Below are 25,539 nucleotides of genomic sequence, written 5' to 3' on the forward strand. Positions count from 1 at the left end.
GAGGCGGGGGGACGGCTGGGAAATTCTGGGAGTTGAAGTTGAAATCCGTCCATTGAAAGCACGCTGCTGGGGAATTCTGGGCGTTTCTGGGCAGTATAAATTTTGGTCATAAGTCGACTACCTGTAAAATCACTGCTAGCACCCCGCAGTACAGGAGTGGATTGCTACCAACTTACTGCCGGTTCGGTGCCCCCCCAAAAATGTTTGGAGATTGTTCTGCGCATGCGCATATCCAAAAATCAAGATGGCGCCACTGACAATAGAACCAGTTCGGATTCTACCGTTGGCATCTAGCACCGGGCAAGATTGGCAAAACTTTACCCAAATTTGAGTCCCAGACGTTGGAAATGTAAACATGAACAAGGCTCATCCTTTCACATGTGGTGGAGCTGTCCAGAAGCGAGGGAATATTGAAGCAAAATAAGAATTTGGTTGCAGAAATAACAGGCCTCCAAATCCAATTTAAACCAGATATGCTTTTGCTAAGGAACGTTTTACGAAGGAAATTAATTATATCATGATTCATATACTGAAAATATTCAGTTGTAGGAATTATAAATGTAAAGAGGAAATTGCAAATGAAAAATGAATGGAAAGTATGTAAGATGCTAAACGAAAGGGGACGTACCGATGTCTTAGGAACGGGAAGAATGGATGTTGAATTTGATTTTGAGGTTTTGTTTTGTAAAAAGCTTAATAAAAATTACGCATTTTAAAAAAAAAGAACCAATTTGGGTGTGTGGGCGGCTGAGTTACTATGTACTCAGCGGAACTGGGCCGAACCGATAGGAACCCACCTCGGCCGCCTTACCTTGGCCAGCTGCCCCTGCAGGGTCTTCAGCTCGCTGTGGGCCTTCAGCAGCTCCTGCCTCAGCTCCGTGCAGGATCGTTCCAGCTGGTCTCGCTCGGCTCGGATCCCGCGCAGCACCTCGTGCCTGTCCGAGTGTCCGGCTGCCTGCTCCATGGCGTCCAGGGCGGCCGATTTCCGCTTCTCGCTGTCCAGCTGGGACCGCAGCGACTCGCTCTCGATCTTCAAACCTTCCAGGTGAACCTTGCAGTCCTCCAGGGTCCTCGCCAAGGCCCCGTTGTTCAGACGCTCGGTCTCCAGGTGGCCGCCCAGCCGCTTGGCTTCCTCTCCCAGGTTCTTGACCGCCGCTTGGGCCTCTTGATGTTCCCTCTCCAGGCTCCGCAAGCTGCTGGTCAGCTGCTGTTGGATGTTGAGCATCTTCTCGCGCTCAAACTGGGCCTTCTCCTGCAGCTCGGCGCATCGCAGCTCCAGCTCGTGGACCTTGGCTTTGCTCTCGTCCGTTTTGGAGCGGTCCTGCAGGAGGGCAGTCAGCTTCTCGTTCTCTTGGCCCAGCTGCTCGGCTCGCTCCCGGTGCTGGCAGAAGGACCGCTCCAGCATGGCTTTCTCCTCGGCCAGCTTCTCGTTTTCCGCCGTCAGCTCCTGGACCACCTGCTGTTGGTCCGATAGCTCCTGCAGGGTGGCCTGTAGCTCCTCCGCCGTGCAGTGGTGGTTCTCCTCCATCCGCTGGATCCGCTCGGTGAGCGAAGCCACCGAGAGGTCGCTGGCGTTGTTGGGCGAACTCCCCGAGGTGGAGCATCGTGGGCTCTTGAAGACGTTGCTGTTGGAGGACGGAGGCCTGGAGGGGACATCCACGATGTGCTCGAAATCCGAGGCATCCGGGGACAAGGACGCTTTGGTCACGTCGCTGCTGGACGAGCCCGAGTTGCGCAGCGGCGGCCCATTGACGCAGGGGCTGCCGCTGGTAGTGGGGTTGCTGCAAAGGGACGGTTGAGTCGGGCTGCCAAAACTGGACTCCTGCGTGGTCGGGGTGGGCAGGCTGCCACTGGTATCGGACAGGGGCGAATATTCCCGTTGGTTTAGCTTCTCCTTCAAGAGTCGGTTCTCCTCGCCAAGGTGGAGAAGTTCCCTCTGGAAGTTCTTGTTCTTCTCCTGCAGGTCCTGGATGACGCACTCCACCTCGGTTGGAAGTCCATCCAGCGGCGTGTCCACCAAGCCAGGGAGGTTGGCCAACTCTTTGTCTTGTTGCTTCTTCAGCTCATTACGGAGTTTGGTGATCTCCGAGTCTTTCGTCTTGGCCTCGGCCAGCAGCTCCTTGACTTGGGACGCCAGGCCCGCCTTGTTGCTGGCCTCCGCCTCATTTTTGGGCTTGAGGGACGGCCGAGAATGCTTGGTGGGAGTGGGCGCCCCGGAAGACGTCGGGCTGGGCTGAGCTTTCCTGGGTCTCAGGACCGCCTTTTCTCGGGCGACGGCGCTCGGCAGCTCCCGTGGCGCGGGGATCCCCGTGCGCTTGGAGGACGGGGCGGGACCTGGGGAGGGGGAAAAAAAGGAGGACAATGGTGAGCCTGCTGCGATGGATTGTGGGAGACGTAGTTGCCTGCTCGCTGGGTGCCTGAAGGGGGGGACGCTGGCAAAACGAAAACCAATGGTGAAAAAAGTAAGATTCGACATTGAGGCAAGCGCGAGAGACAAAAGGGATGTGCAGGGATAGTATAGGTCAGTGATTGGAGAACCTTTTTGGCACCGAATGCCCAAACCGGAATGTCCATGCATGGGCCACCTTGACCTCACTCGTTGAGGCTCTTTTTTCGACCGTCACAGCCTCAGGGAAAATAAACTGCGCGGCCTCTCCGGGCCTCCGTTTTTGCTGGCAGAGGGATGCAGGAGGCTGCTGCGGGCGAAAACGGTATTTAACTGTGTAGGTCAGGGGTGTCCAAACTTGGGAACTTTAAGACTTGTGGACTTCAACTCCCGGAATTCCCCAGCCAGCAAACTTGGGAACTTTAAGACTTGTGGACTTCAACTCCCAGAATTCCCCAGCCAGCCATGCATGGCTGGCTGGGGAATTCTGGGAGTTGAAGTCCACAAGTCTTAAAGTTCCCAAGTTTGGACACCCCTGGTGTAGGTAATCCTCGCCTTTTTTATAAAAAGGTTTTTTAAAATTTTTTATTCTCTTACATAGCCTTTTAAGTATACATTCATTGTTATTCTTCTCTACATTTGTCATTCTTATACATTTGTTATTTCATTTAATAGGTTATAATATACAGTTTGGGTTGCTTTATTTACCGTCCCTTCCTCCTTTTGCAACACTACGTTATTTTCTTTCTTTTCTCCCTCCCTCCTTTCTCTACTTCCTTCCTTCCTCCTCTCCTGCCCTTTCCTTCTTCCCTTCCCTCTCCCCTACTCTTCCTCTTCCCCTTCCTATTCTCTCTCCTTCTCTTTCTCTCCCTTCCACCCTCCTCTCCTTTCCCCTTCCTTTTTCCCTCCCTTCCTTCTCTACCTTCCTCCTCTCCCCTTCCTTCTTTCCTTACATCTCCCCTACTCCTCCTCTTCCCCTTCCTACTTTCTCTCCTTCTCTTTCTCTCTTCCATCCTCCTCTCCTTTCCCTTTCCTTTTTCCCTCCCTTCCTCCTCTCCTTCCCCTTCCTTCTTCCCTTCCCTCTCCCCTACTCCTCCTCTTCCCCTTCCTACTTTCTCTCCTTCTTTCTCTCTCTTCCACCCTCCTCTCCTTCCCCTTCCTTCTTCCCTCACCTTTCTCCTACTCCTACTCTTCCCCTTCCTATCCTCTCTTCTTCTCCTTCCCTCCTCCTCTTACCACTTTCTTCCTTCCCTCCTCTTCCTCTTGTTCTCTCCTCCTTTCTCCCTTTCTTTTCCTGTTGTTATAGGCATCTCTTTCAAATCTCAGTTTATGTTTTCTTGGGATGGTATTTCCACAAACCCAAATATAATTTAGTATCATTTCTTAGTCCTCGACTTAACGACCATTTGTTCAGCTACCGTTTGAAGTCACAGCAGCACTGGAAAAAAGCGACTTATGACCGATCCTCACTCTTATGACCATAACATCACCCTCACCGTCATTGTATCAGAATCCAAGCGCTTGGCAACTGGCTCATATTTATGACAGCTAAAGTGTCTCGGGGGGCTGGGGGTCTCACGTGATCCCCTTTTGCGACCGTCTGACGAGCCACATCAATGGGGAAGCCAGATTCGCTTAATAACTGCATTGATTTCTTGTCGTTAAGTGAGTCACACCTGATTTCGCAATCTAACGGTTGTTAGCAGCAAAAAAAGATTGCCACATCAGGTGTGACTCATTTAACAACCCCCTTGCTTAACAAACAGGAATATTCTGGTTTGAATTGTGGTCGTAAGTTGAGGACTAATTCTGCCTTTGGGCAGGCTTAGAGATTTTAACCCATTGCTCCCCCCACCCCCAATTTATTCAACCTGTTAGGTCGGAGGCCCGCTGCAAAGAAAATAAGAAAAGAATTTAATTTAAGAGAGGGAAATTGAAGAAATAAGGAGGGGGATCAAAGAAATAATCAATAAAAGTTGAAGAAATAATTCCCGATAAAAGGGGGAGAAATTGAAGAAATTCAGTCCTCCCCCCCCTTGCAAAAAAAATGGAGGAGGAAACCCCTTTCAACCGAATGGCCAAAGACAATGGGGGCTTTGATGCTTTTAATCACATTAGGTGCATTGCAAGAAGGCAAGGAACCGGTTTCTGCTTTTGCTCTTCAAGTGGGCAAAAATCACGGGGGGGGGGGGGGGGAACAATCTGACCAGAAATGAAATCACTTGCATTTTAAGGGGGGGGGGCGAGGCAAGGAGGAAGTCAGGAGGAAGAAGGGAGGAGAGGAATTCGAGGGGAAGACGGGTGTGTGGGGGGTGGGATTTCGTTTGCAAACCACGAACGAAGAAGGAAAAAAAGTTTTAATCTGGACAGCCTGAAAAAAAATGGAGAATTTGTCTGGGGAAGATCTGGAGGCTGAACGAGATGCCTCTAAGTACCACTTCTAGAAGGAAGGAAGGAGTGGAAGTCGACCCCATCTTAAATCAGCTGGTCAGCGCGCACATGCGCACTGGAGCTGACAGGGCAACGCTGGCGCGCCCTCAGCAATGACATGCGTGCGCTCCCCTAACCCCCGGCCCCAGGCACATATGCGCACGACCTCCCTGCAGCCTCCTGGGAACAAAAACGGGCTGCAGAGGGGGCACCCTCCCGCGCTCCCTCTGCCCCCATGCATGCACATGTAACCTCCCAGCACATGCGCCTCCCACATGCGCCCTGCCGCCCTGCACATCACAGCAGAGACCCAAATCAGCTGGGCAGCAGGTTATGCCCACTGTTGGGGCATTCAAAACTTCTGGAGGCAACTTCTGTTCCACTGGTTAATTGTTCTAACTGTCAGGGAATTTCTCCTCAGTTCTAAGTTGCTTCTCTCCTTGATTAGTTTCCACCCATTGCTTCTTGTTCTACACCCAGGTGCTTTGGAGAATAGCTAGACTCCCTCTTCTTTGTGGCAACCCCTGAGATATTGGAATAATGCTATCATGTCTCCCCTAGTCCTTCTTTCTCTTAAGCTAAACATACCCAGTTCCTGCAACCGTTCTTCATATGTTTTAGTCTCCAGTCCCCTAATCCTCTTTGTTGCTCTTCTCTGCACTCTTTCTAGAGTCTCTGCATCTTTTCTACATTGTGGTGACCAAAACTGAATGCAAATATTCCAAGTGTGGCCTTCCCAAGGCCTTATAAAGTGGTATTATTCACGGGATCTTCACAGCAGCAAGAATGGTCTTTGCCCAAAATTGGAAAAACAGGGGAACTCCACAAGAAGGGGAAATAATTAGGAAAATCTAGATCTGCGCTGAAATGGATAAATTGACGTGGGAATTGAAGAAGAATAAAGATGAATCAGAATATTGTAAGATCTTGGACAATTTTTTTATCGATGATTTGAATATAAAAGGAAAAAGCCCATAATAGGCAGGAGCCAAGATTCATAGAATGGAGACTAGAATTATGTATGAAATGATAAAATGTGAGAACGTACAGGATAAACCACAAACTAACATGGCTGGAAATAGGTTAGTTTTTTTTTCCTTTTGGTAAATATGGTATGGATCAAATGTTAAAAAAATACATGCTGAGATAACTTGATATCTTAGCATGTATGGCATAGATTCTGCCAGGATGCTTTACGCTGTGTCCAATGTTTTAATTTATGTTTAATTAAAAAGTTTTTAATTAAAAAAAAAACACTTCACGTGATCTTGATTCCATCCCTCTGTTGATGCAGCCTGGAAGCGTATTGGCTAATAAATATATATCAGTGATATACCGATGTGCAAAGCACGGCTGGCACAGGGTGCAGCCAAGAAGTGGGGGGGGGGGGGGAAATGAACTGGCTGAACAAAAGCACAATTTTTTCCATCGCTGTACATCCTCCCCCCCCCCTCCCAAATTCTCACACAAACGTGCTCGGTATGCAAAAGAGAAAATGGGGACTTGCACAAGGCAGCCACAGTACGAGTCCGGGATGCTTTCGAGGCCGAAGACAAAGGAGGCAGTGTTTGGGGCGATGTGGGGTGGGGAATGGGGTGGGGGAAGAGATAGCGAGGAGCAAGCGTTCGCTCTGGGTTTTTTGCCAGCCACCCACGCCGGCTGTCCGGGCTGAATTACACAGCTGGTTGGGAAGGTGCGGTGTCCCCCCCCCCAATTGTGATTTTTTTTTTCCCCATTCCTTCCTCCTCCTCGGTTGTAACGCGCCGTTTCATGCAACACGCACAGGAGCCTTTTGCAAAACCCCAGCATGCTTGGGGAGACAACCCTGTGTGGGTTTTATTCAGGGGGAAAGGCTGCAGGGCACCTCTGAAGGGTCCTGAAAAGCAGAGGCAGCCTATCAATATCAATCAGAATGGAGCTGGAAGGGACCTTGGAGGTCTTCTAGCCCAGCCCTCTATTCAAGCAGGAGACCGTATATCCGTGATGGCGAACCTATGCACAGTCCTCTCTGCGGGTACATATGCTGTCGCCAACTACTCTGAACATGTGCCACTGGAGCGCCGGAAAATGGCCTGAAAACAGCCAAAAATGCTCCTCCCACAAAACAGGCTGGTTTTGGGGTCATTTTCTGAGCCGTTTTCAGTGGAAAAACCAAAAACAGCCTGAAAATGGCCCAGAAAATGAACTGAAAACAGCCCCAAAACAGCTCCAAAACAGGCATGCGCATACTGGCTAGCTGGTATTCGGGTTTCCAGCATTCCGGCGCATGTGGGGTTTGGGCACTTGGTGCCTCCAGAGATGGGAGCACCCACAACTTATTTTTTTTCCAATTTTCCAATTTTATTAACAAACACGTAAAATACACACACACAAAACTTAGACGTACACCACATTTACACAGTGCAATACAAACAGGAGCTTCCTGTTCTTTCCAGTAGCAATTATCAATCGATAACGCTCACCTTATATTATTTCCCCTTCTATTGTATTTCATTTGGATTTCACCATTCTTAACTTTCTTATTTTACTCAGAACTATTATTTTTGAGTTTTGTTACATTCCTTCATTGATTCTTGTGTCTTTCCTCCATCCACCTCCTATACCATTTATCCCATATCTGGTAGAATTCTGATTCTTCTTTTCCCTGAATTTCTTTAGTTAGTTTGTCCATTTCAGCACAGTCCATAAGCTTTCTTATTACTTCATCTTCACTTGGAGTTAGTTTGTTTTTCCATTTCTGGGCAAAGGCAATCCTTGCCGCCGTAGTTATATGTAGTATTAAATACGGGATTTCTTTTTTGTATTTCGCAGACATTATTCCTAATAAAAAAAATTCAGGTTTCCATTCTATTTTAACCCCCGTTATTGCCTCCAGCCGATGTTTGATCTTTTTCCAGAATTTTTTAGCCTCCTCACAGGTCCACCATAAATGGTAATATGTTCCGTGTATCGATTCGCATTTCCAACATTTTGGGGAGGTATTTGTTGAGATTTTAGCTAACCTTGTTGAGGAGCACCCACAGCTTCTGAACACAAGCCATTCTCCAGCCAGCAAACTTTGGGAAGGATGGATTTCAACTCCCAGGATTTGGGAACTTTAAGACGAGTGGACTTCGACTCCCAGAATTCCTCAGCCAGTAGGAAGAACTAGGGAATTCTGTGAGTTGAAATCCACCCTTCCTACAGCATGTCGCTTTAGGAATTCTGCAAGTTGGTTCAAGCAGGCTGACTGGGAAATTCTGGGAGTTGAAAGAGAGAAAAATCAGGGGTCCAGTGGCACTTTCTTCCAACTAACCTATTATAGAGTAGAATATAGGAGGCTTCAGCTGGTCCAGAATGCAGCCGCGTGGGTTGTCATGGGGGTACCTAGGTACTCCCATGCTACACCTCTTTTAGGCGGCCTGCACTGGTTGCCGGTTGTTTTCCGGGTGCGATTCAAGGTATTAATTATGACCTTTAAAGTGCTCCATGGCTTAGGCTGGATGGATGGATGGATGGATGGGTGGGTGGGTGGACAAATACAGATATGATAGATAGATAGATAGATAGATAGATAGATAGATAGATAGATAGATAGATAGATAGATAGATAGATAGATAGATAGATGATAGATAGATAGATGATAGATAGATAGATAGATAGATAGATAGATAGATAGATAGATAGATGAGAGAGAGAGAGAGATAATGAATGGATAGATAATGAATTGGTTGAATAGATAGGTAAGTAGGTAGGTAGGTAGGTAGGTAGGTGGGTGAGTGGGTAGATGGGTGGATGGATGGACGGACGGACGGACAAATGCAGATATGATAGATAGATAGACAGACAAACAGATGACAAATAATGATGATATAGAATAGAGAGATAGACAGACAGACAGACAGACAGACAGACATTGATTGAGAGAAAGGTGATAGGTGATAGGTGATAGATAGGTGGGTGGGGAGGTGGGTGGGTGGATGGACAAATAGATATGATAGATAGATAGATAGATAGATAGATAGATAGATAGATAGATAGATAGATAGATAGATAGATAGATAGATAGACAGATGACAGATAATAATGATATAGAATAGAGACAGACAGACATTGATTGAGAGAAAGGTGATAGGTGATAAAGAGATGGATGGATGGATGGATGGATGGATGGATGGATGGATGGATGGATGGATGGGCGGGTAGGCAGATTGGCCCAGTGGACAGAGGTCCTTCTTGCTTGGACATAGGGTGACCGAGAGGTTCAAAACTTGACCACTCCGATGCTTTATCATGTGTGTGTGTGTGTGTGTGCAGATGGGCTTTTAACCAACCACAACCACGCATGTGGAATCATCCGGTTAAAAAGAGGTTTTCGTTGGCAGCTGCAGAGGAACAAGCCGGAATCAGGGCAGGAAACTGGCCAGGGAGATAACTGCGGTCCTCACTGTCAGCGGAAGTGGCCATGGGTTCAAGGGCTGATGCCCTCCGTCAAACACAAGCTCGGATGGGGACGCCGAAACGTATCAGGCCTTTAAACAGGGCGAGGATCCCCCCACCCCCCCCAATATGGCAACAGGAACAGACTCACTGCCTGTAGAAAGCAAGCCTCTCAGGGAAACGGCGCCTCTCACTAAGCCTTTCCAGCTTTCTTGCTGGCCGTGCCTTTTACTAACTGACTGACTTTCAGGAAGTCCTCGACTTATGGCCGCAATTGAGCCCCAATTTTCTGTGCCTAAGAGAGATTAGTTGCTGAGTCAGTTTAGGATCTCCTGTTTGAGCAGGGAGTTGGACTAGAAGACCTCTAAGGTCCCTTCCAACTCAGTTATCCATTCTCCCTCCCTCCCTCCTTCCTTTCCTTCCTTCATCCCTCCTTTCCTTCCTTCCTTCCTTCCTTCATCCCTCCTTCTTTCCTTCCCCATCTCTGGAGGTTTTCATGAAGAGATTGGACAGCCACTTGTCTGAAATGATATAGGGTCTCCTGCTTGAGAAGAGGGTTGGACTAGAAGACCTCCAAGGTCCCTTCCAGCTCTGTAATTTTACATTCTGACTAGCTGTGTATAAAACCTCATCACCTTCTTCTAATTGCAGATTACAGGCCATTTATCTGTCACACTGAGCCAGGGGTACAATTGAAAGACAGAAATTGTTTCGATTTTGGGGGGAAATGTCCATATTGCCCCATACTGAGGTAAGTCCTCAATATACAACCGTTCGTTTAGTGGCCATTCAAAGTTACAAAGACAGACTTAGGACCATTTTTCACACTTACGACCATTGCAGCATCCCTGTGGTCATGTGATCCAAACTGGCAACTGTTTCATATTTATGACGGTCGCAGCGTTCCCGGGGTCACGCAATCCCCTTTTGCAACCGGATTCACTTAACAACAATGCAACTAATTTAACCCCTGCAGTGATTCACTTAGCAACTGTTGCCAGATGCAACCCTACCTGGGTTGCAAATTTGGGCTCAGCCACAATGCGGCTTGCTTAGTTTTGCAGGGAGGGTGAAATTCCTCGATCCAGCTGTGCTGAGACTGCAACTCCCATCCTACCCAAAGGTGCACACGCTGGGAGAGGTGCTAAGCACTGGTCTACCTTATCTGGAGGGCGTTCAATCCTACATCGGTACTCTTTCTAGCTGCATCAATCAGTACGGATGCTGCAAAATTCGGCAGCAAAAGAAAATATCTCAACGCTTTCAGCCCTGCTTTGGAGGGAAAGGCGTCAAGCTTTCCACGGATATAATATTGGGCGTGCAGCTAGACTGCTTCTGAACGTGGAGGCTCCACAGATCTCTTGGGATGCAGATATTCCTGCGTTAGCCAGGTAAGGAGATTGTTGGAAGAAAATTCCCTCCCTCTTTAGCCAGGAATGTGGATTTTTCCAGCCAGGTGAAACTCTGCGGAAAACACAACCAGTCACCATCAGATAACAATGACCGAACAGCCCGATTGCCCTTTTATCTCTCAGCCTCTGGATTTTGCTTGTAAAGTTTTAAACTGATAAGACTTCAAAGGGGGAATAGTTGCTGAGATTAGAAGAGACAGACACTCCAGATTAAATCTTTAAACCGTTTGATGGGGGGGGGGGGGGGGGGATAAATCCATCCCAAAATGAAATTCAATGATGAAATGGTGAAAAGAGTCAGGTTCTACATTAAGGCAAGAAAAACGAAATGCACAGGTACAGTATAGGTGGTACCTTCCTCAATAGTAGTAACTGTGAAAGGGATCTTGGAGTCCTAGTGGAGAACCATTTAAATAGGAGCCAGCCGTGTGCAGCAGCTGCCAAAAAAGCCAACACAGTTCTAGGCTGCATCAACAGAGGGATAGAATCAAGATCACGTGAAGTGTTAATACCCCTTTATAAGGCCTTGGTAAGGCCACACTTGGAATACTACGTTCAGTTCTGGTCGCCACGATGTAGAAAAGATGTGGAGACTCTAGAAAGAGTGCAGTGAAGAGCAAGAAAGATGATTAGGGGACTGGAGACTAAAACATATGAAGAACGGTTGCAGGAACTGGGTATGTCTAGTTTAATAGAAAGAAGGACTAGGGGAGACAGGATAGCAGTCTTCCAATATCTCAGGGGTTGCCCCAAAGAAGAGGGAGTCAAGCAATTCTCCAAGGCACCTGAGGGTAGAACAAGAAGCAATGGGTGGAAACTAATCAAGGAGAGAAGCAACTTAGAACTGAGGAGAAACTTCCTGATAGTTAGAACATTTAATCAGTGGAACAGAAGTTGCCTCCAGAAGTTGTGAATGCCCCAACACTGGAAGTCTTTAAGAAGATGTTGGATAGCCGTTTGTCTGAAGTGATGTAGGGTTTCCTGCCTAGGCAGGGGGTTGGACTAGAAGACCTCCAAGGTCCCTTCCAACTCTGCTATTGTATTGTATTGTATTATTGTATTAAATGACAATAGCTAATGTACAGATATGATGTTGGAATCCCTCTTAAAGCATGCTGGCTGGGGAATTCTGGGAGTGGAAGTCCACTCATCTGGAAATTATGGAACCCACTTACTTAGTGGATAAACCCTTAGGATTTTAAATTTATGTTTAAATTTAGCCTGGGCACACTTAGCCAACTGTAGCTCCTTCAACCAACTTTACAAGGCAACTCAACAATCCTAAACCACCGCAGCCGATGTCCTTTCAAAACCGCAGACACTACATGCTTTCTGAGACAACCAAAGACCCTTCGCCTCCATCATCCTGACCCTCCACTAATCACACTAGCGTGTTTGGGTGGGTGGGTGGGTGGGTGGAAATCCCAGAGTAATTCCTTACTCAAAGGAAATTGCATCACCCAGACATATTCTCAGGTTACAACATCATGGAGGGGATTTCAGCCTGAATCAGCAAAAACGATTCTTGAACATTGCTTAAAATTGTGCAAGAACGCCTTGCGATTTGAGTTTTGGGACACTAAGAAAGGTGTGTGTGTGTGTGTGTGTGTGTGAGAGAGAGAGAGAGAGAGAGAGAGAGAGAGAGAGAGAGAGAGAGAGAATGGAAAACAAGGCTGATGAGAAAAATTAGGAGGTGGGAGGAGAAGACCCTCCCCCCCAAAGTCTATGTTGTAAGCCCCCCAAAGTGATGGGCAGCAAATAAATTCCATAAATAAGTAATACAGAAAGGCTAGCAAATGCAGGTAGTCCCCGACTTACGACAGCTTGTTTAGCGACCGTTCAAAAGTTACTGAAACAGCCCTAAAAAAATTGATCTACGATCATTTTTCACACTTACGACCCCGCAATCAAAATTCAGACGCTTGGCAACTGTCTCGTATTTATGACGGTCACACGACCCCCGTTTGCAACTTTCCGACGAGCAAAATCAACGGGGAAGCCAGATTCACTTTACAACCGCGGCAAGAAAGGTCGTAAGATGGGGCAAGACTCACTGTCCTGCTTAGCAACAGGGATTTGCTAAGTATTACCAGTATCAGACATCACTGGAACGGAAACCAAAAGGAGAGTGATTGTGAAATTTTAGAAAGTTGTGTCTCCTCCTCCATCCCCGGAGGGCGACGTGGGAGATAGATAGGACTCGTTCCTTGGAAGGAAACTTTTGCAGGACCGAACAAAACAAGAGTGATTTTTTTTGCAACTTTGCAAAAGAAAAAGAAAAAAAGATGCAAGCCACAACTAGATCAGCCTTGGTAAAAGTCACCCTTGGAATATTTGCATTCAGTTTTGGTCGCCACGATGTAAAAAAGATGCGGAGACTCTAGAAAGAGTGCAGAGAAGAGCAACAAAGATGATTAGGGGACTGGAGACTAAAACATATGAAGAACGGTTGCAGGAACTGGGTATGTCTAGCTTAAGAGAAAGAAGGACTAGGGGAGACATGATAGCAGTCTTCCAATATCTCAGGGGTTGCCACAAAGAAGAGGGAGTCAAACTATTCTCCAAGGCACCTGAGGGTAGAACAAGAAGCAATGGGTGGAAACTAATCAAGGAGAGAAGCAACTTAGAACTGAGGAGAAACTTCCTGACAGTGAATTAGCCAGTGGAAAAACTTGCCACCAGAAATTGTGGAGGTTTTTAAGAAGAGATTGGACAGTCAGTTGTCTGAAATGGTATAGGGTCTCTCTTGAGTAGCAGGTTGGACTAGAAGACCTCCAAGGTCCCTTCCAACTGTTATACTGTTATTCTGTTAAGGCTAAAGTATCTGAAGAAGGATTGCAGGAACTGGGTATGTTTAGCTTAAGAGAAAGAAGGACCAGGGGAGACATGATAGCAGTCTTCCAATATCTCAGAGGTTGCCACAAAGAAGAGGGAGTCTAGCTATTCTCCAAAGCACCTGGGTGTAGAACAAGAAGCAATGGGTGGAAACTAATCAAGGAGAGAAGCAACTTAGAACTGAGGAGAAACTTCCTGACAGTAAGAACAATTAATCAGTGGAACAGAAGTTGCCTCCAGAAGTTGTGAATGCCCCAACACTGGAAGCCTTTAAGATGTTATTTATTTATTATTATTATTTCTTAGATTTTTAGACCGCCCCTCTCCCAAAAAGGGACTCGGGGCGGTGTACAGTCAATACAGTAAAACCAGTCATAAAATTAAATACATTTAAGCTACATTTAAGATACATTTGGAGGGGAGATAGGCTGTACTAAGAAATAAATAATTCTAATCCTAAAAACATCACAATTAAAACCCCAAACCCTAAAATAAAATAAATCCCTGGGAGGTAAAACTAAGAAAGTGCCAGGCCAGCTGATTGAAACAGGTGAGTCTTTAACTTTTGCCGGAAGGAACGGAGGTCGGTGGTAGTTCGAATGTCTGGGGGGAGGTCATTCCAGAGGGTTGGGCCCATCACAGAGAAGGATCTACTCCTAGGTGTCGCCCGCTGGCATTGCCTAGCAGAAGGCACCAGGAGGAGCCCCTCCCTGTGTGAGCGGATAGGTCGCAGGGACGTATGTGGAAGGATGCGATCCTGCAGATAACTAGGTCCTCTGCCATGGAGCGCTTTAAAGATGGTGATCAATACCTTGAAACGCACCCGAAAGGCCACAGGTAGCCAGTGCAGCTCGCGCAGGAGGTGTTACGTGGGAGTAACGTGTACTTCCCATAATAACCCGCGCGGCTGCGTTCTGAACTAGCTGCAGTCTCCGGATGCGTCCCAAGGGAAGCCCCATGTAGAGGGCATTGCAGTAGTCCAGGCGAGACGTCACCAGCGCATGAGTGACCGTGCGCAGGGCACTCCGGTCCAGTAGGGGGCGCAATTGGCGCATCAGGCGAACCTGGTGGAACGCCCCCCTTGCCACGGCTGCCACATGGTCCTCCATTGACAGCCGGGCATCAAGGAGGACGCCCAAATTGCGCGCCCGCTCCACAGGGGACAGTTGTTCGCCCCCTATGGCCAGCGATGGGGTCAGCTGGCTGAACCGAGGTGCCGGTAACCACAGCCACTCGGTCTTGGAGGGGTTGAGTTTGAGTCTGTTGTCCCCCATCCAGACCCCGACGGCTTCCAAACACCGGGACATCACTTCGACAGCCTCGTTGGGGTGGTTTGGGGTTGAAATATACAGCTGAGTATCATCAGCGTAGAGATGGTACTCAACCCCAAAACCACGGATGATCTCACCCAGCGGCTTCACATATGCGTTGAACAGGAGAGGCGAGAGGACCGACCCCTGCGGCACCCCACAAGTGAGTGGCCTCAGGGACGACCTCTGCCCCCCTGTCAACACACATTGCTTCCGGTCGGAGAGGTAGGAGCCGAACCACCGCAAAACGGTGCCTCCGACTCCCATCCCCTCCAACCGGCGCAATAGGATACCATGGTCGATGGTATCAAAAGCCGCCGAGAGGTCTAATAGGACCAGGATAGAGGAGCAACCCCTATCTCTGGCCCTCCAGAGATCATCAACCAACGCGACCAAGGCTGTCTCAGTGCTGTGCCCGGGTCGGAAGCCGGACTGGCGTGGGTCTAGATAGTCGGATTCGTCTAGGTGTCGTGGGAACTGCTGCGCCACCACATTCTCAACAACCTTCGCCAAGAAGGGGAGGTTGGAGACTGGACGATAGTTAGCTAGCTCCATTGGGTCGAGCGAAGGCCCCTTGAGCAAGGGTCTCACCACCGCCTCTTTCAAGGTGGTTGGTAAGTATCCCTCACCCAGTGAGGCGCTCACCAGGCCCAGGAGCCAGCCTCGTGTCACCTCCCAGGCTGCCAGTACCAGCCAGGAGGGGCACGGGTCCGTTAAACAAGTGGTGGGTCGCAGCCGTCCACGCAACCTGTCCAAATCCTCGGGGGCAACAGAGTCAAACTCCTCCCAGAATGGTCTCTCAAGACTCGCTGTTGGCGGCTCGTCTGGTCCACTGACGGAGGTCCACCCGCTCCGGATCTGATCGATTTTGTCCTGAAGATATTCCCCAAACTCCTCTGCTCTACCCTGTAAGGGTGCCTCCCGCACCCCCTGTGACAAAAGGGAGCGGGTCACCCGAAACAGGGCGGCAGGGCGGTTATCCGCGGACGCAATAAGAGCAGCACAATATCTACGTTTGGCCGCTCTTATTGCCACAAGGTAAGTCCGCAAATAGGCTCTTACCTGTGTTCGGTCAGATTCGGAGCGTGAGGACCTCCACCTGCTCTCTAGACGTCTCCTGTGGCGCTTCATCACCCTAAGCTCCTCAGTAAACCAAGGAGCCCGGGTGGGTCGATGCCGCAGGAGAGGTCGCAAAGGCGCAACCCGGTCCAAGGCCCCAGTCGTCGCCCTATTCCAGGCAGTCACTAGGTCCTCGGAACGGGAGCGGGACAAGGCTACAGGTATTGGCCCAAGCTCCGTCAGGAATCTGTCAGATTCCATCAGATGCCTGGGGCGGTACCAGTTTATAGAGTCTGGTTCCGCCTCCTCGCGGTGGGGGATAGCGCCAGGGAAGTCCAGCCGGAGGGCTGAGTGGTCTGACCATGACAGGGGCGTGATAACTAAATCCCCTATTCCCAGATCACTCGTCCACTGTTCAGATACAAAAATGAGGTCCAGTGTGTGGCCCCCTTCGTGAGTGGGGCCCTGCACTAATTGGGTCAGGTCCATGGCCGTCATGGAAGCCATGAACTCCCGAGCTACCTCGGAAGCCGCTCCCGTTGACGGCAAGTTGAAGTCCCCCATGACCAGAAGTCTGGGAGTCTCAACTGCCGTCGCTGCGATTAGCTCGAGGAGCTCGGGCAGGGCAGCTGATGCATAGCGAGGAGCCAAGTATACAATCAGCAAGCCCCACTGCCTCCCTGGGCCCCAACTCACACCAAGGGACTCACACCCGGGTATCTGAGGGACAGTGAACTCCCTCGGCTCTAAACATTCCCGCATAACCACCGCCACCCCACCACCCTTACCCAGGGCCCGAGGCTGATGAAATGCACGAAAACCCGGTGGGCACATTTCCACGAGGGGTAAACCACCCTCGTGGCCCAACCAGGTCTCCGTTATCCCTGCAAGGTCTAGCTCCCCCTCTGAGATCAACTCATTAATGAGGGGGGCCTTGTTGGTAACAGACCTTGCATTGCAAAGCATCAGCCGCAGGCCCTGGCTCTGTAGCACCTGTCCACCTAGACTGCAGGGGTTGGTACAAGCGACCGGGCGTAACCAGCAGCCGCGGCCTCCCAACCGACCTTTGGATCTTATCCTGTCCTCGCATCCCCTCCTCCCCGCGACCGTTATAATAGGACAACCCTCTGCTTTAGTGACCTTTATATTCCCCCCCTCCACCGCATCCCCGTCCTTCCTGGACTCACCTGTCTGTCCGGCACTGGCTCTCCTCCCGGTTTGATTAGCCCTCCCCCCCACCCTGGAACCCCCTAAAAAAGATAAAAAACATTTTACTAAAAATCCCCTTAGCTTCCGGTTCCTGCACCTCTCGGGGTCCACGAACCCGTCCTCGAGGCGGGCCCTTGAAAGAGCCAAGGGCCAAGCCTGCGAGAGAGGGGCCTCCCGCAGGCGGAGCAGTTCTGACCTCAGGTAAATTGATATAAAAATCCAGTGGGGTTAAGGTGCTGCAGATGGTAACAAAGTCAGTAGGGGGGGGGGGGGTAAGAGGCAGAATCCTGTTCGTATTTGGATGAGGATAGAGGGGGGGGGGGGCAGATAGAAGTCCAAATGTCCAGATGGTGCAGGCAGAATAGAGGTGGCAAAGATGATAAACGATGATAAACGATGATAAAAGATGACAAAAGATGACAAAAGTGGGTGAAAGCCCTATATGGTCCCAAGTGGGCATAAGATGGTCCCCGGTGAGCATGAGCTCATGGACAGAAGTCTAGGGTCCTCAGTGGGTGGGGGGGGCGTTCTTAGCCTAGGCCTGCTTGATCCAGGCACCACTCCAGCCTCCAAGGCCCGATCTTCCGGTAGCTTCTGCTGTTCTGGACCACCCCCGGCCATCGTCCTGTAACTCCAGACTCTGTCCTGGCTCCCTCCCAAAAAGCCCAAAAACCTCATATTCCAGGTTCTCACCCAATGTTGGATAGCTATTTGTCTGAAACGGTATAGGGTTTCCTGCCTAAGCAGGGGGTTGGACTAGAAGACCTCCAAGGTCCCTTCCAACTTGGTTTTCATTAATTGAGCTCTGCAGGATCTTCAGCGGATAGAAAATATGAACCTTGAAGTATTTGCATGCAGAGAGACATGGACTGGCCTAACCATGATTTATTATTATATAAGCTCCAATGTCATAGACTGAGATGGGCATCTATCTATCTTTAGATCCAGGTAGTCCTCATCTTATAAACAGTTCATTTAGTGGCCGTTCGGAGTTTCAATGGCATTGAAAAAACACACTTATGACCAGTTTTCACACTTCTGACCATTGCAGCATCCCGGGGGGGTCACGTAAATCAAAATTCAGACGCTTGGTAACGGACTCGTACTTATGACGGTTGCAGTGTCTGGGCATCATGCAATTCCCTCTTGCGACCTTCTGACAAGCAAAGTCCATGGAGGAGGCAGGTTCACTTAACTGCCCTAAGCTAACAGCGGCAGCGATCTGCTTAACGACTGTGGCAAGGAAGGTCGTAAAACGGGGCAAAACCTCAACGAACAAGGGTCTCGCTTTGCAAGAGAAACTTGGCTTGTGAAGTCGCGGCCGGTCGATATTTCAATTAGATTTAAAGAAATAAAAATAAGAAGGAATCTTTTGAGAGTCCCTGCAAAGGGGGGCATTCCTTGCTAGGGACTCCCCCCCCCCCCCCGCCAGCCCTGCAGAGACCCTCCCTCAGGGCTGCCCTGCTTGAATGAGGAAGGGGCTCCTGCAATGAGTGCCCAGGATGGGTGTTGCAGGCTGCTGGGGAAGCCAAGGGCAAGAGAAGGGAAATTCCTTCCCGCTTTCAGCCTGGGCCTCCTGGCCAGGAGATTAATCATTACTCCGGATTCTTCCAAGCGGAGCAGCAGCCATAGCTGCGTTACAGAGGCCGAGACACACGCACAATTGCACACCCATGTAGCCTGGCGAAGGCTAAGGGAAGTGTGCAGGGAGTCCAAAGAGCCACAGAGTCCTTGGCTGGATTTGCTCAGCGTATAATGACCCTCTAACCACTAGGCAGAAACTTCCCTGCCTCCTTTCTCAACGCTTTTTCCCTGTCCCATTTTTTCCTTTCTTCCCTTTCTTCCTTCCTTCTCATTTTCACTTTCTCATCTTCCTTCCATCCTGCTTTCTTTCCGTCCTGATTTTCACTCTCATCTTCCTCGCTTCCTCCCTTTTCTTTTTCCTTGTCCCATTTTTTCCTTTCTTCCCTTCCCATTCCTTCCTTCCCCTCATTTTCACTTTCTCTCCTTCTTTTCCCTCATTTTCACTTTCTCTCCTTCCTTTCCTTCCTTCCCCTCATTTTCATTCTCATCTTCCCCGCTCCCCCCATTTTCATCTTTTTTCCTGTCCCATTTTTTTCCTTTCTTCCCTTTCTTCCTTCCTTCTCATTTTCACTTTCTCATCTTCCTTCCATCCTTCTTTCCTTCTCCTGATTTTCACTCTCATCTTCCTCGCTCCCTCCCTTTTCATCTTTTTTCCTTATCCCATTTTTTCCTTTTCCTTCCTTCCTTCTCATTTTCACTTTTTCATCTTCCTCCCTCCCTTTCTTCCTTCCTTCTCATTTTCACTTTCTCATCTTCCTTCCATCCTTCTCATTTTCGTTCTCATCTTCCTTCCATCCTGCTTTCTTTCCGTCCCGATTTTCACTCTCATCTTCCTCGCTTCCTCCCTTTTCTTTTTCCTTGTCCCATTTTTTCCTTTCTTCCCTTCCCATTCCTTCCTTCCCCTCATTTTCACTTTCTCTCCTTCTTTTCCCTCATTTTCACTTTCTCTCCTTCCTTTCCTTCCTTCCCCTCATTTTCATTCTCATCTTCCCCGCTCCCCCCATTTTCATCTTTTTTCCTGTCCCATTTTTTCCTTTCTTCCCTTTCTTCCTTCCTTCTCATTTTCACTTTCTCATCTTCCTTCCATCCTTCTTTCCTTCTCCTGATTTTCACTCTCATCTTCCTCGCTCCCTCCCTTTTCATCTTTTTTCCTTATCCCATTTTTTCCTTTTCCTTCCTTCCTTCTCATTTTCACTTTTTCATCTTCCTCCCTCCCTTCTTTCCTTCCTACTCAGTTTCACTTTCTAACGTCCCTCCCTCCCTTTCTTCCTTCCTTCTCATTTTCACTTTCTCATCTTCTTTCCATCCTTCTCATTTTCACTTTCTCATCTTCCTTCCATCCTTCTTTCCTTCCCCTGATTTTCATCTTCCTTGCTTCCCTTTTCATCTTTTTTCCTTATCCCATTTTTCCTTCCTTCCCTTCCCATTCCTTTCCTCCTCTCATTTTCACTTTCTCATCTTCCTTCCTCCCCCTCCCTCCCTTCTTTCCTTCCTACTCATTTTCACTTCCTCCCTCCCTCCCTTTCTTTCTTCCTTCTCATTTTCACTTTCCCATCTTCCTTCCTTCCCGATTTTCATTCTCATCTTCCTCGCTCCCTCCCTTTTTTTCCTTTCTTCCCTTTCTTTCCCTTCCTTCTCCTCATTTTCACTTTCTCATCTTCCTTCCATCCTTCTTTCCTTCCCGATTTTCATTCTCATCTTCCTTGCTCCCTCCCTTTTCTTTTTCCTTGTCCCAGTTTTTCCTTTCTTCCCTCTCTTTCCCTTCCTTCTCCTCGTTTTCACTTTCTCTCCTTCCTTCTCTCCCATCATTTTCACTTTATCTCCTTCCTTTCCTTCTATCGATCCATCCATCTTTCCCCCTTTCCCATTTTTCCCTTCCTTTCTTGGATAATCTGGATTCAGATTCATCCCACGGTTTAGTCCTCATCATACAGCAATTTGCTTAGTGTGTTCAACTTTACAATGGCGCTGAAAACAGTGACTCATGGCCATTTTTTCACTCTTACGGCCGTTGCAGCTCCCCCATGGTCACATAATCAAAATTTGGACGCTTGGCAACTAACTCCTATTTACGATGGTCGCAGTCTGTCGGAGGGTAACGCAATCCCCTTTGGTGATCTTGACTAGCGAAGTCAATGGGGAGGCCAGATTCACTTAACGACCGTGTTCCTAACTTAACCAAGGGAGCAATTCACTTAACAACCATAGCAAGAAAAGTCGTAAGATGGGGGTGGCCAAACTCACTTAACCAATGCCTCCCTTAGCGATATTTTGTGCTCCATTGTGGTTGTAAGTCGAGGACCCCCTGCAGCGTGTGAGATACAAAAAGGGGTAGAAATTCTTCTCCTTTTGGGGAAAAGGGGGAAGCCAGCTCTGCAAAACGAAAACCGGCTTGAAGCTGCTTTGTAAACCGGAGTTTTTAATAAGGAAGTGAGCTTGCAAGTCCTCCCTGGATGTCTTGGGGCGGAGCGAGTCACACACTAAAGGTAGAAGGTATTTCCTGCACGCAAAAATGCAAACGATTAAGTAAACTGGGAAGTTTGCCCTCGCAGCAGCTGAGGTCTCTACCAGGGCGCACCTGAAAGGTAATTCTTCACGGCACATTCCACAATAAGTGAGATACAGGCAGTCCTCGCCTTACTACCACAATGGACCCAAAATTCCTGTTGCTAAGTGGAACATTTGTCAAGTGAATCTTGGCTCGTTTTACGACATTTCTCGCCACCGTGGTTAAGCGAACAGTTACAGTTTTTTAAGTTAGTTCACATGGTTGTTAAGTGAATCCGGAGAATCCTGTTGACTTTGCTGGTCAGAAGGTCACCAGTGTGTGTGTGTGTGTGTGTGTGTGTGTGTGTGTGTCACGTGACCCCCAGGACAATGCGACCGTCATAAATACGAGTCAGCTGCCAAGCGTCTGAATTTTGATCACATGACCATGGGGATGCTGCGAAGGTCATAAGTGTAAGTCACTTTTTTCAGTGCCGTTGTAACTTTGAACGGTCACTAAATGAATCGTTGTAACCGTTTATGCAAAAGTTCGGGGTAACCGTCACCAACTTTGTCTTCTGCCCAAATCTGATAGGAGCTGCAGGCCCAGCCGGACTGGAGGTGGTTAAAATTACAAACTATACCCACATCAAATATTGTACAGGCGCCTGGCTTCGGAAAAGGGTTTGCCCAGGGTGGGGTACAAGAACCCGAGACGACTGAGACGGTTAAAAGGAATTAGCTTTTAATTAATAAGTCATCCTGTTAGATCTGTGTCATTGTCTTTCCTGGGGCCTATTTTTTCTCTCCAGATTTTGGTGCATTGTTTGATGCATTGTTCCAGATCTTAGTGCAATATTTTTCAATCTTGGCAACTTTTAAGATGGGTGAATTTCAACTCCCAGAATTCCCCAGCCAGCAGTGGGAGTTGGAAGTCCACCCACATTAAAGCACGCTGGCTGGGGAATTCTGGGAATTGAAATCCATGCCGGCAATTCTGGGAGTTGAAGTCCACCCACATTAAAGTATGACGGATGGGGACTTCTGGAAGTCCATCCCTCTTAAAGCATGTTGGCTGGGAGATTCTGGGAGTTGAAGTCCATCCCTCTTAAAGCATTCTGGCTGGGGGATTCTGGGAGTGGAAACCCACCCATCTTAAAACATGCTGGCTGGGGAATTCTGGGAGTTGAAGTCCATCCTTCTTAAAGCATTCTGGCTGGGGAATTCTGGGAGTGGAAACCCACCCATCTTAAAGCATGCTGGCTGGGGAATTCTGCGAGTTGAAGTCCATATATTTTAAAGCATTCTGGCTAAGGAATTCTGGGAGTGGAAACCCACCCATCTTAAACATGCTGGCTGAGGAATTCTGGGAGTTGAAGTCCATATATTTTAAAGCATTCTGGCTGGGGAATTCTGCGAGTTGAAGTCCACCTGTCTTAAAACATGCTGGCTGGGGAATTCTGGGAGTGGAAGTCCATCCCTCTTCAAGCATGCTGGCTGGGGAATTCTGGGAGTTGAAGTCCATGTATTTTAAAGCATGGTGGCTGGGGGATTCTGGGAGTGGAAGCCCACCAATCTTGAAATTACCAAGCCTAAAAAAAAGGCAGTTTTGGGTGCATTATTCACCCCAAATCCCTGATTTCTGCCAGGCCGCCTCACTCTCTCTAATCTCAACAGCAAATGTTATGTCTGTAACCTGAAGGACAAACTCTCAGCTCAGAGGATGGAGGTCATGGCAGCAACCAACCAAAAGCCAGAGAGTTGTGGCATTTGTGTGTGTGTGTGCGAATTTTCTCCTCTGGTCACCCGGATAGCAAAGCAACAACGGATGACGAGGGGACATTCTCTGCCCTGATAAAAACTGGCAGGCAGAAACTTTCCTTGAAGTCTGAATACTTATGATTAATATTTATGATCAAACCGGGATTTGAGGGGAGGATGGGGAAGAGAGAAGTTTAATTTTCCACGGAATAAAAAAGCCAAAACAGCTTAGACTGAATGTTTCTTAAAAGGAGGCCTCCGAAATCTTGACTTGCAAGGTAGACTGCTCCTGGACATGGCTGAGTTTCTCCCTTGGTACTTATATCAGCCAATCATTTCGCCCGGAGGCACTACATCCTTGCAAGCCAAGGAAACAACCATTTAAACACAGTCTGTTTGCTGGAGCTTAATTCTGATGCCAGGTTTTTAAGGTTTAGATCAGGGGTGTCCAAACTTGGCAACTTTAAGACTTGTGGACTTCAACTCTGGGGAATTCTGGGAGTTGAAGTCCACAAGTCTTAAAGTTGCCAAGTTTGGACACCCCTGGTTTAGATAGTGCTCGATTTACATTGGCAATTTAGGCCAAAATGTCTGTCGCAAAGTGAGACAGCCCATTTGGTGGCATTGCTTGCCACGGTTGTTAAGTGAATCATCACCGTTGTTCACTTAGTCACACGGTTGTTAAGGGAATTTGGCTTCCCCCGTTGACTTTGCTGATCAGAATGTCGCAAAAGGGGGACCTCGGGGCACTGCGACCGTCGTAAATACGAGTCAGTTGCCGAGAAGGTCCGAATTTTGATCACGGGGGCCGTGGGGATGCTGCGACGGTCGTAACTGTGAGCAACTGCCCTAATTTTTACCCTGACTGTACACCGCCCCGAGTCCCTTGGGGAGAGGGAGCGGTTTATAAATTTAAATAAAGTAAAGTAAAGTAAAGTAATTCACTTGTTTTCAGTGCTGCTGTTACTTCAAATGGTCACTAAATGAACCATCGCAAGTCGAGGACCGCCTGCAATCCATTGGGGATGGTGCAACAGTCGTAAAAGTGAAAGCACGGTTCACTCCCAGTCACCCTGTGCTAAGGCGAACAGCCAATACCATTTTTAAAAAATTGAATAAATTTTAAAAAAATAACAACCTGCTTACCCCCAAAAATTGGAAAATCAGGCGTGGTCATTTGGTGAGCCATTGAACGCCCGGCACAACTTCACGACTGGAATTCTGGGCTCCATTACGGTCGTAAGTCGAGGACTAACCGTGCAAATGTTTGAAGATAAATAGAACGAGTAATACAATAAGAGTTGGCACCAAGCTGGCATTCTCTGGCCACTTTCCAAGGGCAGGTGAGGCCAGGACGAAGAGGTGGGTGGAGCCAGGGCCTAAGGTCAATTCTCCATAAAGTCAATTCTGACTTTATTTTAATTGCATTCCGATTTTAAAAGCCAAAGGCACTGAGAATTAAGAATTGCCTCTGTCTGTTTCCTGGGAAGCGAGCGGAGGGTGGCCATTTCACCCATGCGTTGGAGCCTGGGACTGTTCCCCTTCAGCTCTCGCGCGTCACCTTGAACCCGGCACCGTCTGGAGGCAAAGCTCACATCCACACCCGCTAAGCACACACTCCAAGGTAGAGCTGATTTCACAAAAAGGACTTTTCTTTCGAACTCAACAATTTTCTTTGCTACATCCACAGTCTCCAAACTTATGTCCAAGTGCAGGTGGGGGGGGGGGAGACCCCATTTTTACATTTAGATGGTTTCGATTGTTTAGAACAGGGGTATCCAAACTTGGCAACTTTAAGACTTGTGGACTTCAACTCCCAGAATTCTGGGAGTTGAAGTCCACAAGTCTTAAAGTTGCCAAGTTTGGACACCCCTGGTTTAGAATAAAGAGTTTGGGAAGAGGGAAATGTGGTGAATTAGCAGCCAAAACCCGTAATAATTCTCAATCTTAGCAACTTGAAGATGGGTGGACTTCAGTTCCCAGAATTCACCAGTTAGCAGATGCATCCATGTTAAAGGAGGCTGGCTGAGGAATTCTGGGAGTTGTAGTCCTCCTCTCTTAAAGCATCCTGGCTGGGGGATTCTGGGCGCTGTAGTCCACCCCTCTTAAAGCCTGCTGGCTGGGGAATTCTGGGCATTGTAGTCCATCCCTCTTAAAGCGGCTGGGGAATTCTGGGCATTGTAGTCCATCCCTCTTAAAGCGGCTGGGGAATTCTGGGAATTGTAGTCCATCCCTCTTAAAATTGCTAATATTGGGAAACACTACCCTAATATGCAAGAGTAAGTAGCAAAACCCCAGCTCTACACGGAGTCCTCGACTTACAACCACTATTGACCCCAACATTTCTGTTGCTAAGCGAAACATTTGTTAAGCAAATTCTGCCCCATTTTACGACCTTTTCTGCCACCGTTGTTAAGTGAATCACCACAGCTGTGAAGTCAGTAACCGGGTTGTTAAGTGAATCTGGCTTCCCCATTGGCTTTGCTGGTCAGAAGGTTGCAAAAGGGGATCACGTGATCCCGGGGCCGTCATAAATATGAGTCAGTTGCCCAGTGTCTTAATTTTGATCATGGGGATGCTGCGACAGTTGTAAGTGTGAAACATGGTCATAAGTCAACCGGCAACTTTGAACCATCACTAAATGAG

The 25,539-nt window shown here is 48.3% G+C and overlaps 1 protein-coding gene across 2 annotated transcripts in view; it reads right to left on the minus strand.

The window, feature by feature from the left end:
* SPECC1 (sperm antigen with calponin homology and coiled-coil domains 1) overlaps window positions 1-25,539 on the minus strand; it is a 205,083-nt gene that overhangs the window by 79,571 nt on the left and 99,973 nt on the right. For both annotated transcript variants that reach the window (XM_081945396.1, XM_081945397.1), the window contains one exon: window positions 812-2,334. In XM_081945396.1, coding sequence (XP_081801522.1) covers window positions 812-2,334 — 1,523 coding nt within the window. The remainder of the gene's footprint in view (window positions 1-811; window positions 2,335-25,539) is intronic.

This window comes from Natrix helvetica (genome assembly GCF_964273705.1).
Source record: "Natrix helvetica genome assembly, chromosome: 2".
NCBI classification, from domain to species: domain Eukaryota; kingdom Metazoa; phylum Chordata; class Lepidosauria; order Squamata; family Natricidae; genus Natrix; species Natrix helvetica.